General features: G+C 34.5%; 1 protein-coding gene across 1 annotated transcript in view; it reads left to right on the top strand.

Moving 5' to 3' along the window:
* LOC143241701 (uncharacterized) overlaps positions 1 to 16234 on the top strand; it is a 115423-nt gene that overhangs the window by 46034 nt on the left and 53155 nt on the right. Inside the window, exon 2 of the mRNA XM_076484931.1 lies at positions 15517 to 15623. Within this exon, the coding sequence (XP_076341046.1) occupies positions 15517 to 15623 (107 nt within the window). The remainder of the gene's footprint in view (positions 1 to 15516; positions 15624 to 16234) is intronic.

Below are 16234 nucleotides of genomic sequence, written 5' to 3'. Positions count from 1 at the left end.
TGTTGTAGTATCACTGATACCACCAACTACTCTCTTTGACACGGTTGATAGAAGAAAGAATGATAGTTACAGACATTGTTGTAGTATCACTGATCCCACAAACTACTCTCTTTGACACGGTTGATAGAAGAAAGAATGACAGTTACAGACATTGTTGTAGTATCACTGATACCACAAACTACTCTCTTTGACACGGTTGATAGAAGAAAGAATGATAGTTACAGACATTGTTGTAGTATCACTGATACCACAAACTACTCTCTTTGACACGGTTGATAGAAGAAAGAATGATAGTTACAGACATTGTTGTAGTATCACTGATATCACAAACTACTCTCTTTGACACGGTTGATAGAAGAAAGAATGATAGTTACAGACATTGTTGTAGTATCACTGATACCACAAACTACTCTCTTTGACACGGTTGATAGAAGAAAGAATGATAGTTACAGACATTGTTGTAGTATCACTGATATCACAAACTACTCTCTTTGACACGGTTGATAGAAGAAAGAATGATAGTTACAGACATTATTGTAGTATCACTGATCCCACAAACTACTCTCTTTGACACGGTTGATAGAAGAAAGAATGATAGTTACAGACATTGTTGTAGTATCACTGATACCACAAACTACTCTCTTTGACACGGTTGATAGAAGAAAGAATGATAGTTACAGACATTGTTGTAGTATCACTGATACCACAAACTACTCTCTTTGACACGGTTGATAGAAGAAAGAATGATAGTTACAGACATTGTTGTAGTATCACTGATATCACAAACTACTCTCTTTGACACGATTGATAGAAGAAAGAATGATAGTTACAGACATTGTTGTAGTATCACTGATACCACAAACTACTCTCTTTGACACGGTTGATAGAAGAAAGAATGATAGTTACAGACATTGTTGTAGTATCACTGATATCACAAATTACTCTCTTTGACACGGTTGATAGAAGAAAGAATGATAGTTATAGACATTGTTGTAATATCACTGATACCACAAACTACTCTCTTTGACACGGTTGATAGAAGAAAGAATGATAGTTACAGACATTGTTGTAGTATCACTGATACCACAAACTACTCTCTTTGACACGGTTGATAGAAGAAAGAATGATAGTTACAGACATTGTTGTAGTATCACTGATCTCACAAACTACTCTCTTTGACACGGTTGATAGAAGAAAGAATGATAGTTACAGACATTGTTGTAGTATCACTGATACCACAAACTACTCTCTTTGACACGGTTGATAGAAGAAAGAATGATAGTTACAGACATTATTGTAGTATCACTGATCCCACAAACTACTCTCTTTGACACGGTTGATAGAAGAAAGAATGATATTTACAGACATTTTTGTAGTATCACTGATACCACAAACTACTCTCTTTGACACGGTTGATAGAAGAAAGAATGATAGTTACAGACATTGTTGTAGTATCACTGATACCACAAACTACTCTCTTTGACACGGTTGATAGAAGAAAGAATGATAGTTAGAGACATTGTTGTAGTATCACTGATATCACAAACTACTCTCTTTGACACGGTTGATAGAAGAAAGAATGATAGTTACAGACATTGTTGTAGTATCACTGATACCACAAACTACTCTCTTTGACACGGTTGATAGAAGAAAGAATGATAGTTACAGACATTGTTGTAGTATCACTGATATCACAAACTACTCTCTTTGACACGGTTGATAGAAGAAAGAATGATAGTTACAGACATTGTTGTAGTATCACTGATATCAGAAACTACTCTCTTTGACACGGTTGATAGAAAAAAGAATGATAGTTACAGACATTGTTGTAGTATCACTGATATCACAAACTACTCTCATTGACACGGTTGATAGAAGAAAGAATGATAGTTACAGACATTATTGTAGTATCACTGATATCACAAACTACTCTCTTTGACACGGTTGATAGAAGAAAGAATGATAGTTAGAGACATTGTTGTAGTATCACTGATATCACAAACTACTCTCTTTGACACGGTTGATAGAAGAAAGAATGATAGTTACAGACATTGTTGTAGTATCACTGATACCACAAACTACTCTCTTTGACACGGTTGATAGAGGAAAGAATGATAGTTACAGACATTGTTGTAGTATCACTGATATCACAAACTACTCTCTTTGACACGGTTGATAGAAGAAAGAATGATAGTTACAGACATTGTTGTAGTATCACTGATATCAGAAACTACTCTCTTTGACACGGTTGATAGAAGAAAGAATGATAGTTAGAGACATTGTTGTAGTATCACTGATATCACAAACTACTCTCTTTGACACGGTTGATAGAAGAAAGAATGATAGTTACAGACATTGTTGTAGTATCACTGATACCACAAACTACTCTCTTTGACACGGTTGATAGAAGAAAGAATGATAGTTACAGACATTGTTGTAGTATCACTGATATCAGAAACTACTCTCTTTGACACGGTTGATAGAAAAAAGAATGATAGTTACAGACATTGTTGTAATATCACTGATACCACAAACTACTCTATTTGACACGGTTGATAGAAGAAAGAATCATAGTTACAGACATTGTTGTAGTATCACTGATACCACAAACTACTCTCTTTGACACGGTTGATAGAAGAAAGAATGATAGTTACAGACATTGTTGTAATATCACTGATACCACAAACTACTCTCTTTGACACGGTTGATAGAAGAAAGAATGATAGTTACAGACATTGTTGTAGTATCACTGATATCACAAACTACTCTCTTTGACACGGTTGATAGAAGAAAGAATGATAGTTACAGACATTGTTGTAGTATCACTGATACCACAAACTACTCTCTTTGACACGGTTGATAGAAGAAAGAATGATAGTTACAGACATTGTTGTAGTATCACTGATACCACAAACTACTCTCTTTGACACGGTTGATAGAAGAAAGAATGATAGTTACAGACATTGTTGTAGTATCACTGATATCACAAACTACTCTCTTTGACACGGTTGATAGAAGAAAGAATGATAGTTACAGACATTGTTGTAGTATCACTGATATCACAAACTACTCTCTTTGACACGGTTGATAGAAGAATGATAGTTACAGACATTGTTGTAGTATCACTGATACCACAAACTACTCTCTTTGACACGGTTGATAGAAGAAAGAATGATAGTTACAGACATTGTTGTAGTATCACTGATATCACAAACTACTCTCTTTGACACGGTTGATAGAAGAAAGAATGATAGTTATAGACATTGTTGTAGTATCACTGATATCACAAACTACTCTCTTTGACACGGTTGATAGAAGAAAGAATGATAGTTACAGACATTGTTGCAGTATCACTGATACCACAAACTACTCTCTTTGACACGGTTGATAGAAGAAAGAATGATAGTTACAGACATTGTTGTAGTATCACTGATATCACAAACTACTCTGACACGGTTGATAGAAGAAAGAATGATAGTTACAGACATTGTTGTAGTATCACTGATATCACAAACTACTCTCTTTGACACGGTTGATAGAAGAAAGAATGATAGTTACAGACATTGTTGTAGTATCACTGATATCACAAACTACTCTCTTTGACACGGTTGATAGAAGAAAGAATGATAGTTACAGACATTGTTGTAGTATCACTGATATCACAAACTACTCTCTTTGACACGGTTGATAGAACAAAGAATGATAGTTACAGACATTGTTGTAGTATCACTGATACCACCAACTACTCTCTTTGACACGGTTGATAGAAGAAAGAATGATAGTTACAGACATTGTTGTAGTATCACTGATCCCACAAACTACTCTCTTTGACACGGTTGATAGAAGAAAGAATGACAGTTACAGACATTGTTGTAGTATCACTGATCCCACAAACTACTCTCTTTGACACGGTTGATAGAAGAAAGAATGACAGTTACAGACATTGTTGTAGTATCACTGATACCACAAACTACTCTCTTTGACACGGTTGATAGAAGAAAGAATGATAGTTACAGACATTGTTGTAGTATCACTGATACCACAAACTACTCTCTTTGACACGGTTGATAGAAGAAAGAATGATAGTTACAGACATTGTTGTAGTATCACTGATATCACAAACTACTCTCTTTGACACGGTTGATAGAAGAAAGAATGATAGTTACAGACATTGTTGTAGTATCACTGATACCACAAACTACTCTCTTTGACACGGTTGATAGAAGAAAGAATGATAGTTACAGACATTGTTGTAGTATCACTGATATCACAAACTACTCTCTTTGACACGGTTGATAGAAGAAAGAATGATAGTTACAGACATTATTGTAGTATCACTGATCCCACAAACTACTCTCTTTGACACGGTTGATAGAAGAAAGAATGATAGTTACAGACATTGTTGTAGTATCAGTGATACCACAAACTACTCTCTTTGACACGGTTGATAGAAGAAAGAATGATAGTTACAGACATTGTTGTAGTATCACTGATACCACAAACTACTCTCTTTGACACGGTTGATAGAAGAAAAAATGATAGTTACAGACATTGTTGTAGTATCACTGATATCACAAACTACTCTCTTTGACACGATTGATAGAAGAAAGAATGATAGTTACAGACATTGTTGTAGTATCACTGATACCACAAACTACTCTCTTTGACACGGTTGATAGAAGAAAGAATGATAGTTACAGACATTGTTGTAGTATCACTGATATCACAAACTACTCTCTTTGACACGGTTGATAGAAGAAAGAATGATAGTTATAGACATTGTTGTAATATCACTGATACCACAAACTACTCTCTTTGACACGGTTGATAGAAGAAAGAATGATAGTTACAGACATTGTTGTAGTATCACTGATACCACAAACTACTCTCTTTGACACGGTTGATAGAAGAAAGAATGATAGTTATAGACATTGTTGTAGTATCACTGATCTCACAAACTACTCTCTTTGACACGGTTGATAGAAGAAAGAATGATAGTTACAGACATTGTTGTAGTATCACTGATACCACAAACTACTCTCTTTGACACGGTTGATAGAAGAAAGAATGATAGTTACAGACATTATTGTAGTATCACTGATCCCACAAACTACTCTCTTTGACACGGTTGATAGAAGAAAGAATGATATTTACAGACATTTTTGTAGTATCACTGATACCACAAACTACTCTCTTTGACACGGTTGATAGAAGAAAGAATGATAGTTACAGACATTGTTGTAGTATCACTGATACCACAAACTACTCTCTTTGACACGGTTGATAGAAGAAAGAATGATAGTTACAGACATTGTTGTAGTATCACTGATATCACAAACTACTCTCTTTGACACGGTTGATAGAAGAAAGAATGATAGTTACAGACATTGTTGTAGTATGACTGATATCAGAAACTACTCTCTTTGACACGGTTGATAGAAAAAAGAATGATAGTTACAGACATTGTTGTAATATCACTGATACCACAAACTACTCTATTTGACACGGTTGATAGAAGAAAAAATGATAGTTATAGACGTTGTTGTAATATTAGTGATACCACAAATTACTCTCTTTGACACGGTTGATAGAAGAAAGAATGATAGTTATAGACATTGTTGTAGTATCACTGATATCACAAATTACTCTCTTTGACACGGTTGATAGAAGAAAGAATGATAGTTATAGACATTGTTGTAGTATCACTGATATCAGAAACTACTCTCTTTGACACGGTTGATAGAAGAAAGAATGATAGTTACAGACATTGTTGTAGTATCACTGATACCACAAACTACTCTCTTTGACACGGTTGATAGAAGAAAGAATGATAGTTACAGACATTGTTGTAGTATCACTGATACCACAAACTACTCTCTTTGACACGGTTGATAGAAGAAAGAATGATAGTTACAGACATTGTTGTAGTATCACTGATATCACAAACTACTCTCTTTGACACGGTTGATAGAAGAAAGAATGATAGTTACAGACATTGTTGTAGTATCACTGATACCACAAACTACTCTCTTTGACACGGTTGATAGAAGAAAGAATGATAGTTACAGACATTGTTGTAGTATCACTGATATCACAAACTACTCTCTTTGACACGGTTGATAGAAGAAAGAATGATAGTTACAGACATTATTGTAGTATCACTGATCCCACAAACTACTCTCTTTGACACGGTTGATAGAAGAAAAGAATGATAGTTACAGACATTGTTGTAGTATCACTGATACCACAAACTACTCTCTTTGACACGGTTGATAGAAGAAAGAATGATAGTTACAGACATTGTTGTAGTATCACTGATACCACAAACTACTCTCTTTGACACGGTTGATAGAAGAAAGAATGATAGTTACAGACATTGTTGTAGTATCACTGATATCACAAACTACTCTCTTTGATACGATTGATAGAAGAAAGAATGATAGTTACAGACATTGTTGTAGTATCACTGATACCACAAACTACTCTCTTTGACACGGTTGATAGAAGAAAGAATGATAGTTACAGACATTGTTGTAGTATCACTGATATCACAAACTACTCTCTTTGACACGGTTGATAGAAGAAAGAATGATAGTTACAGACATTATTGTAATATCACTGATACCACAAACTACTCTCTTTGACACGGTTGATAGAAAAAAGTATGATAGTTACAGACATTGTTGTAGTATCACTGATATCACAAACTACTCTCTTTGACACGGTTGATAGAAGAAAGAATGATAGTTAGAGACATTGTTGGAGTATCACTGATATCACAAACTACTCTCTTTGACACGGTTGATAGAAGAAAGAATGATAGTTACAGACATTGTTGTAGTATCACTGATACCACAAACTACTCTCTTTGACACGGTTGATAGAAGAAAGAATGATAGTTACAGACATTGTTGTAGTATCACTGATATCACAAACTACTCTCTTTGACACGGTTGATAGAAGAAAGAATGATAGTTACAGGCATTGTTGTAGTATCACTGATATCACAAACTACTCTCTTTGACACGGTTGATAGAAGAAAGAATGATAGTTACAGACATTGTTGTAGTATCACTGATCCCACAAACTACTCTCTTTGACACGGTTGATAGAACAAAGAATGATAGTTACAGACATTGTTGTAATATCACTGATACCACCAACTACTCTCTTTGACACGGTTGATAGAAGAAAGAATGATAGTTACAGACATTGTTGTAGTATCACTGATCCCACAAACTACTCTCTTTGACACGGTTGATAGAAGAAAGAATGACAGTTACAGACATTGTTGTAGTATCACTGATACCACAAACTACTCTCTTTGACACGGTTGATAGAAGAAAGAATGATAGTTACAGACATTGTTGTAGTATCACTGATACCACAAACTACTCTCTTTGACACGGTTGATAGAAGAAAGAATGATAGTTACAGACATTGTTGTAGTATCACTGATATCACAAACTACTCTCTTTGACACGGTTGATAGAAGAAAGAATGATAGTTACAGACATTGTTGTAGTATCACTGATACCACAAACTACTCTCTTTGACACGGTTGATAGAAGAAAGAATGATAGTTACAGACATTGTTGTAGTATCACTGATATCACAAACTACTCTCTTTGACACGGTTGATAGAAGAAAGAATGATAGTTACAGACATTATTGTAGTATCACTGATCCCACAAACTACTCTCTTTGACACGGTTGATAGAAGAAAGAATGATAGTTACAGACATTGTTGTAGTATCACTGATACCACAAACTACTCTCTTTGACACGGTTGATAGAAGAAAGAATGATAGTTACAGACATTGTTGTAGTATCACTGATACCACAAACTACTCTCTTTGACACCGTTGATAGAAGAAAGAATGATAGTTACAGACATTGTTGTAGTATCACTGATATCACAAACTACTCTCTTTGACACGATTGATAGAAGAAAGAATGATAGTTACAGACATTGTTGTAGTATCACTGATACCACAAACTACTCTCTTTGACACGGTTGATAGAAGAAAGAATGATAGTTACAGACATTGTTGTAGTATCACTGATATCACAAACTACTCTCTTTGACACGGTTGATAGAAGAAAGAATGATAGTTATAGACATTGTTGTAATATCACTGATACCACAAACTACTCTCTTTGACACGGTTGATAGAAGAAAGAATGATAGTTACAGACATTGTTGTAGTATCACTGATACCACAAACTACTCTCTTTGACACGGTTGATAGAAGAAAGAATGATAGTTATAGACATTGTTGTAGTATCACTGATCTCACAAACTACTCTCTTTGACACGGTTGATAGAAGAAAGAATGATAGTTACAGACATTGTTGTAGTATCACTGATACCACAAACTACTCTCTTTGACACGGTTGATAGAAGAAAGAATGATAGTTACAGACATTATTGTAGTATCACTGATCCCACAAACTACTCTCTTTGACACGGTTGATAGAAGAAAGAATGATATTTACAGACATTTTTGTAGTATCACTGATACCACAAACTACTCTCTTTGACACGGTTGATAGAAGAAAGAATGATAGTTACAGACATTGTTGTAGTATCACTGATACCACAAACTACTCTCTTTGACACGGTTGAGAGAAGAAAGAATGATAGTTAGAGACATTGTTGTAGTATCACTGATATCACAAACTACTCTCTTTGACACGGTTGATAGAAGAAAGAATGATAGTTACAGACATTGTTGTAGTATCACTGATACCAGAAACTACTCTCTTTGACACGGTTGATAGAAGAAAGAATGATAGTTACAGACATTGTTGTAGTATCACTGATATCACAAACTACTCTCTTTGACACGGTTGATAGAAGAAAGAATGATAGTTACAGACATTGTTGTAGTATCACTGATCCCACAAACTACTCTCTTTGACACGGTTGATAGAAGAAAGAATGATAGCTATAGACATTGTTGTAATATCACTGATATCACAAACTACTCTCTTTGACACGGTTGATAGAAGAAAGAATGATAGTTATAGACATTGTTGTAATATCACTGATACCACAAACTACTCTCTTTGACACGGTTGATAGAAGAAAAAATGATAGTTATAGACGTTGTTGTAATATTAGTGATACCACAAATTACTCTCTTTGACACGGTTGATAGAAGAAAGAATGATAGTTATAGACATTGTTGTAGTATCACTGATATCACAAATTACTCTCTTTGACACGGTTGATAGAAGAAAGAATGATAGTTATAGACATTGTTGTAGTATCACTGATATCAGAAACTACTCTCTTTGACACGGTTGATAGAAGAAAGAATGATAGTTACAGACATTGTTGTAGTATCACTGATAACACAAACTACTCTGTTTGACACGGTTGATAGAAGAAAGAATGATAGTTACAGACATTGTTGTAGTATCACTGATACCACAAACTACTCTCTTTGACACGGTTGATAGAAGAAAGAATGATAGTTACAGACATTGTTGTAGTATCACTGATACCACAAACTACTCTCTTTGATACGGTTGACAGAAGAAAGAATGATAGTTACAGACATTGTTGTAGTATCACTGATACCACAAACTACTTTCTTTGACACGGTTGATAGAATTAAGAATGATAGTTACAGACATTGTTGTAGTATCACTGATACCACAAACTACTCTGTTTGACACGGTTGACAGAAGAAAGAATGATAGTTACAGACATTGTTGTAGTATCACTGATACCACAAACAATTCTCTTTGACACGGTTGATAGAAGAAAGAATGATAGTTACAGACATTGTTGTAGTATCACTGATACCACAAACTACTCTCTTTGACACGGTTGACAGAAGAAAGAATGATAGTTACAGACATTGTTGTAGTATCACTGATATCACAAACTACTCTCTTTGACACGGTTGATAGAAGAAAGAATGATAGTTATAGACATTGTTGTAATATCACTGATACCACAAACTACTCTCTTTGACACGGTTGATAGAACAGAGGATGATAGTTTCAGACATTGTTGTAGTATCACTGATACCACAAACTACTCTCTTTGACACGGTTGATAGAAGAAAGAATGATAATTATAGACATTGTTGTAGTATCACTGATACCACAAACTATTCTCTTTGACACGGTTGATAGAACAAAGAATGATAGTTACAGACATTGTTGTAGTATCACTGATACCACAAACTACTCTCTTTGACACGGTTGATAGAACAAAGAATGATAGTTACAGACATTGTTGTAGTATCACTGATACCACAAACTACTCTCTTTGACACGGTTGATAGAACAAAGAATGATGGTTACAGACATTGTTGTAGTATCACTGATACCACAAACTACTCTCTTTGATAGAGTTGATAGAAGAAAGAATGATATGTATAGACTTTGTTGTAGTTTCACTGACATCACAAACTTCTTTCTATGACACGGTTGTGAGAACAAAGAATGATAGTTATAGGCATTGCTGTAGTTTCACTGACATCATAAAGTTTCTATCCATCTCAATTACAGTTTTCCAGTTACAATTAAAACTGATAGTTTTAAACGTTGATAAGAGAAGCATCTGTGATTGAAGTATGAAAGAAAACAAGTACTGTTTTTATAAATAAAGAAGGTTAAGGGTTATGAAGAGAAACAAGTTCTGTTATTATAGATGAAGAAGTTTAAGGGTTATGAAAGGTAACAAGTACTGTTATTATAGATGAAGAAGGTTAAGGGTTATGAAAGGAAACAAGTTTTGTTATTATAGATGAAGAAGGTTAAGGGTTATGAAAGGAAACAAGTACTATTATTATAGATGAAGAAGGTTAAGGGTTATGAAAGGAAACAAGTTCTGTTATTAGAGATGAAGAAGGTTAACGGTTATGAAAGGAGACAAGTGTTGTTATTATAGATGAAGAAGGTTAAGAGTTATGAAAGGAAACAATTACTGTTATTATAGATGAAGAAGGTTAAGGGTTATGAAAGGAATCAAGTACTGTTATTATAGATGAAGAAGGTTAAGGGTTATGAAAGGAATCAAGTACTGTTATTATAGATGAAGAAGGTTAAGGGTTACGAAAGGAATCAAGTACTGTTATTATAGATGAAGAAGGTTAAGGGTTATGAAAGGAAACAAGTACTGTTATTATAGATGAAGTATGTTTATGGTTATGAAAGGAATCAAGTACTAAATTTATATGCAAAAACGGCTCGTTTGGGCTGAGTAAACACTTTTATATAGAAGAGCGAACAACGTTTCGACCTTCTTCGGTCATCGTCAGGTTCACAAAGAAAGAGGTAACTGACCGGAAGCTGACCACCTGTTTGAAAGGGGTTGTGTAACTGAGTGTCGTAATATAGAGGGCGGTGTTAGATGTTTGAATATATAAATTTATTTATTTTATATTAATATAGGTATAAAGGCGTTCCTTTATATTGGTTTATTTTGGGTTTAAGTTGTTGTATAAGTAAGGCTTCTTTAATTTTACGTTTGTTTATGTTTGTTTCTTTATTTAGTATTTGAGTGTTTTCTATCGTTATGTTGTGTTTATTTGACTTGCAGTGTTCGAAAACGTGTGAAGGTGACTTTTTATGTTCTTTGAATCTGGTTTCCATTTTTCTACTTGTTTCTCCAATATAGAAGTCGTGGCAGTTATCACATTGTATTTTATAAATAATGTTGGTGTGGTGTTTGTCAGTGTAGTTGTTACATAGTATAGACCTCAGTTTTGTGCCGGGTTTTTGAATAAATTTGGTATTAATTGGAATGTCAAAAATTTGTTACTAATTTTTGCCAAATGTTGGTTATTTGTTTGCTGATGTCAGGAATATATGGTATACAGCAGTATATGGTTTCGTGGTTTTTTGATTCGTGAGCTGTATTTACTTTAGTTGGTGGTTGATTTTGCTTTCTGTCTAGGTGTGTGCGTATAATGTTTTCTACGGTTTGTGGAGGAAACTTATTGATGTTGATGAATTATTGTTTTATTTTGTCTAATTCATCGTTAATTTTATCTGGCGAGCATAGTTTTATGGCTGTGTTTATTTGGTTTCTTAGTATGTTGAGTTTTTTTTTGTTTCATGTGCTGAGTCCCAAGGAATGTATAGTCCAGTATGGGTGATTTTTCGGTGGATTTCTGTTTGAAATTGTGTATCATTTCTTGTAATTTTGAGGTTAAGAAATGATATTTGATTGTTTTCTTCCTGTTCACATGTGAAGTTGATGTTGGGATGTATAGAGTTAATGTGATTGAAAAAATTAAGTATGTGTTCTGTAGATTTGAATCCCGCAACCGTGTCATCGACATATCTGTACCAGTATAGTGGTGGATGTAATGCTGTGTTAATTGCTTGTGTTTCAACTTGTGTCATAAAAATATTGGCTAGAACTGATGATACTGGGTTGCCCATGCTTAGGCCATTTGTTTGTATATAGTTGTGGTTGTTGAACATGAAGTTTGTCTTTATCGTGGTGAATTCTATGAGGGTTGCTAACTGGTTACTGGGAATTTTTATAGTTGGGTTAGGGTCTCAGATATAGAGTTCTAAGGCTATCTTGCAGGCTTCAGTGGTTGGAACTTCTGTAAAGAGGGATATAACATCGAAACTGGCCATTAAGGCTTTATGATTAAGTTGATTTAGATTAGACTTGAAATTAAAAGAGTCTTTGATAAATGAGCTGGCTGATGTTACATATTTGGAGAATGCCCATGCTATGTATTTACCAAGGTTGTAATTAAACGATTCATATTTGGACATTATTGGTCGTAATGGACAATCTGGTTTATGAGGTTTGGGGATGCCGTATATTTGCGGTGTGCGTGAGTCGGTTTTACGAAGGTAGGAATAAAGTGTTTGTGAAATTGTGTTGGCTTTTTTCATTTGTAGTAGTAATTTGTTCAGTTGCGTCTCGTGTGTCTTTGTTGGATTTGTGTGTATTGGTTTAAATTTGTTTGTGTATGATAGGATATTCTTCATTTTTTGGATGTATTCATTCGTGTTCATTATGACTATAGCGTTACCTTTATCTGCTTTTAGAATTTTTTATGGTTTAGGGTTATGAAAGGAAACAAGTACTGTTATTATAGATGAAGGAGGTTTAGGGTTATGGAAGGAATCAAGTACTGTTATTATAGATGAAGAAGGTTAAGGGTTATGAAATGAAACAAGTACTGTTATTATAGATGAAGAAGGTTAAGGGTTATGAAAGGAAACAATTACTGTTATTATAGATGAAGAATGTTTATGGTTATGAAAGGAATCAAGTACTGTTATTATAGATGAAGAAGGTTAAGGGTTATGAAAGGAAACAATTACTGTTATTATAGATGAAGAAGGTTTAGGGTTATGAAAGGAATCAAGTACTGTTATTATAGATGAAGGAGGTTAAGGGTTATGAAAGGAAACAATTACTGTTATTATAGATGAAGAATGTTTATGGTTATGAAAGGAATCAAGTACTGTTATTATAGATGAAGAAGGTTAAGGGTTATGAAAGGAAACAATTACTGTTATTATAGATGAAGAAGGTTTAGGGTTATGAAAGGAAACAAGTACTGTTATTATAGATGAAGAAGGTTAAGGGTTATGAAAGGAATCAAGTACTGTTATTATAGATGAAGAAGGTTAAGGGTTATGAAAGGAAACAAGTACTGTTATTATAGATGAAGAAGGTTTAGGGTTATAAAGATGTAGACTTGAAAAGTGTCTGATACTTTATTATGTTTACTTTTATTTTCATTTGGTCAGCTATAAATCTACGGACACGTAAGACAAAGGGTTCGATTCCCTATGGTGTATAGAGTGTAAAGATTGTTTGGTTACTAGTAAATCACAATTTGCACTGTCAAACTATACATGGCTGCTCGTAAGTCACATCCAGTATTTTTGAACTATTTCTGGTTACTTGTCAGTAACAGCTTGTACTGTCAAACTGTACCTGGTTATTATAATCTCACATCTCCTACCGTAAAAGTTTATCTGGTTAGTAGTAGGTCACAGCTTCTATGGTCAAAGTTTGTCTGGTTAGTAGTAAGTTACAGCTTCTATGGTTAAAGTTTGTCTGGTTAGTAGTAGGTCACAGCTTCTATGGTTAAAGTTTGTCTGGTTAGTAGTAGGTCACAGCTTCTATGGTCAAAGTTTGTCTGGTTAGTAGTAAGTTACAGCTTCTATGGTTAAAGTTTGTCTGGTTAGTAGTAGGTCACAGCTTCTATGGTCAAAGTTTGTCTGGTTAGTAGTAAGTCACAGCTTCTATGGTCAAAGTTTGTCTGGTTAGTAGTAAGTTACAGCTTCTATGGTTAAAGTTTGTCTGGTTAGTAGTAGGTCACAGCTTCTATGGTTAAAGTTTGTCTGGTTAGTAGTAGGTCACAGCTTCTATGGTCAAAGTTTGTCTGGTTAGTAGTAAGTTACAGCTTCTATGGTTAAAGTTTGTCTGGTTAGTAGTAGGTCACAGCTTCTATGGTTAAAGTTTGTCTGGTTAGTAGTAAGTTACAGCTTCTATGGTTAAAGTTTGTCTGGTTAGTAGTAGGTCACAGCTTCTATGGTCAAAGTTTGTCTGGTTAGTAGTAAGTTACAGCTTCTATGCTTAAAGTTTGTCTGGTTAGTAGTAGGTCACAGCTTCTATGGTTAAAGTTTACCTGGGTACTAGTAGGTCACAGCTTCTATGGTCAAAGTTTGTCTGGTTAGTAGTAGGTCACAGCTTCTATGGTTAAAGTTTGTCTGGTTAGTAGTAGGTCACAGCTTCTATGGTCAAAGTTTGTCTGGTTAGTAGTAAGTTACAGCTTCTATGGTTAAAGTTTGTCTGGTTAGTAGTAGGTCACAGCTTCTATGGTTAAAGTTTGTCTGGTTAGTAGTAGGTCACAGCTTCTATGGTCAAAGTTTGTCTGGTTAGTAGTAAGTTACAGCTTCTATGTTTAAAGTTTGTCTGGTTAGTAGTAGGTCACAGCTTCTATGGTTAAAGTTTACCTGGGTACTAGTAGGTCACAGCTTCTATGGTCAAAGTTTGTCTGGTTAGTAGTAGGTCACAGCTTCTATGGTTAAAGTTTGTCTGGTTAGTAGTAGGTCACAGCTTCTGTGGTCAAAGTTTGTCTGGTTAGTAGTAAGTTACAGCTTCTACTGTCAAACTATACATGATTACTCGTAAGTCACCTCTATTACCGTCAAAGTTTACCTGGTTACTAATAAGTCATATCTTTTACCGTCAAAGTTTGTCTGGTTACTAGTCAGTTACAGCTTTTCCTCTCAAAATTTATCTGGTTACTCTTAAGTCAAAATTTGTATTACCAAACTAAACGTAGTTACTAGTAAGTCACAACTTCTGCGGTCACACTTTGTTTGATTACTAGTATGCCACATCTTGTACCGTCAAACTGTACCTGGTTACTGGTAAGTCACAGCTTCTCCTGTCAAACTTTACCTGATTACTAGTAAGTCACATCTGTTATCAACGTGTGTTGTTATCATTAATAAACGTTTGCACATAAAACTAATTTTCTGATTGCTAAACTTTACTTTTAGGATGTGCTACTCTCTCGTTAGAAAGAAATCAAACTTTCCATGTTGTCCACCGGGTGGGTGACCATGTGATATTACACTGCGATTCGGACTCTGACCAGTATGTCATGGTAAGTGAGAGTGTCTTACTGACCATACCGTGGTCACTATAATAATGTTACTTTGTTGTTGTTATACACTAAGGTACAACATATACTGTGCATGTCACAGGGATCGAACTTGAATTTTGGAATTAGTATCCTTTTCTAGGGAGGAGTTCTTTTTCTGCAACCAATAATAGATTGTTATAAATAGATTATATTACACACGGTCTGTTACTTTCGACAAGTTATATAATGGTGTTATTTGGTTAAGTCTATAGAACCAGTACTATGGGTTAGTAAAAGTATGTTACTTTATAGAACCAGTACTGCTCGTCAGTAAAAGTGTTCTATCTTAAACAAACAGTATCAAGCTAAAAGTAGTAATGATTCTTTGTTACGTTTCTGTAAGTTCAATCTAATTCAATGTTAGAACTAAGGAAGTGTGTGAAATATTTAGAAAAATTCCAGTTTATTTCTCAGACAAAGACTCAGCGAGTTCTTGTTTCCTTCGTTTCTGGACAATACGGATAGAATAATTAATCCTTATCCTTGTCTCTCACGTGCACTTCGTAAATCCATCATTCTTCGTACGTTTTTTGTTTTCCAATCAGAGTATGTAGATAATTATTGTTTTGGGA

The sequence above is a fragment of the Tachypleus tridentatus genome, unplaced genomic scaffold, assembly GCF_004210375.1.
Source record: "Tachypleus tridentatus isolate NWPU-2018 unplaced genomic scaffold, ASM421037v1 Hic_cluster_1, whole genome shotgun sequence".
In the NCBI taxonomy this organism is placed as follows: Eukaryota; Metazoa; Arthropoda; class Merostomata; order Xiphosura; family Limulidae; genus Tachypleus; species Tachypleus tridentatus.
The sequence above is the reverse complement of the archived record's forward strand: the minus strand, read 5'-3'. Positions and strand labels throughout refer to the sequence as shown.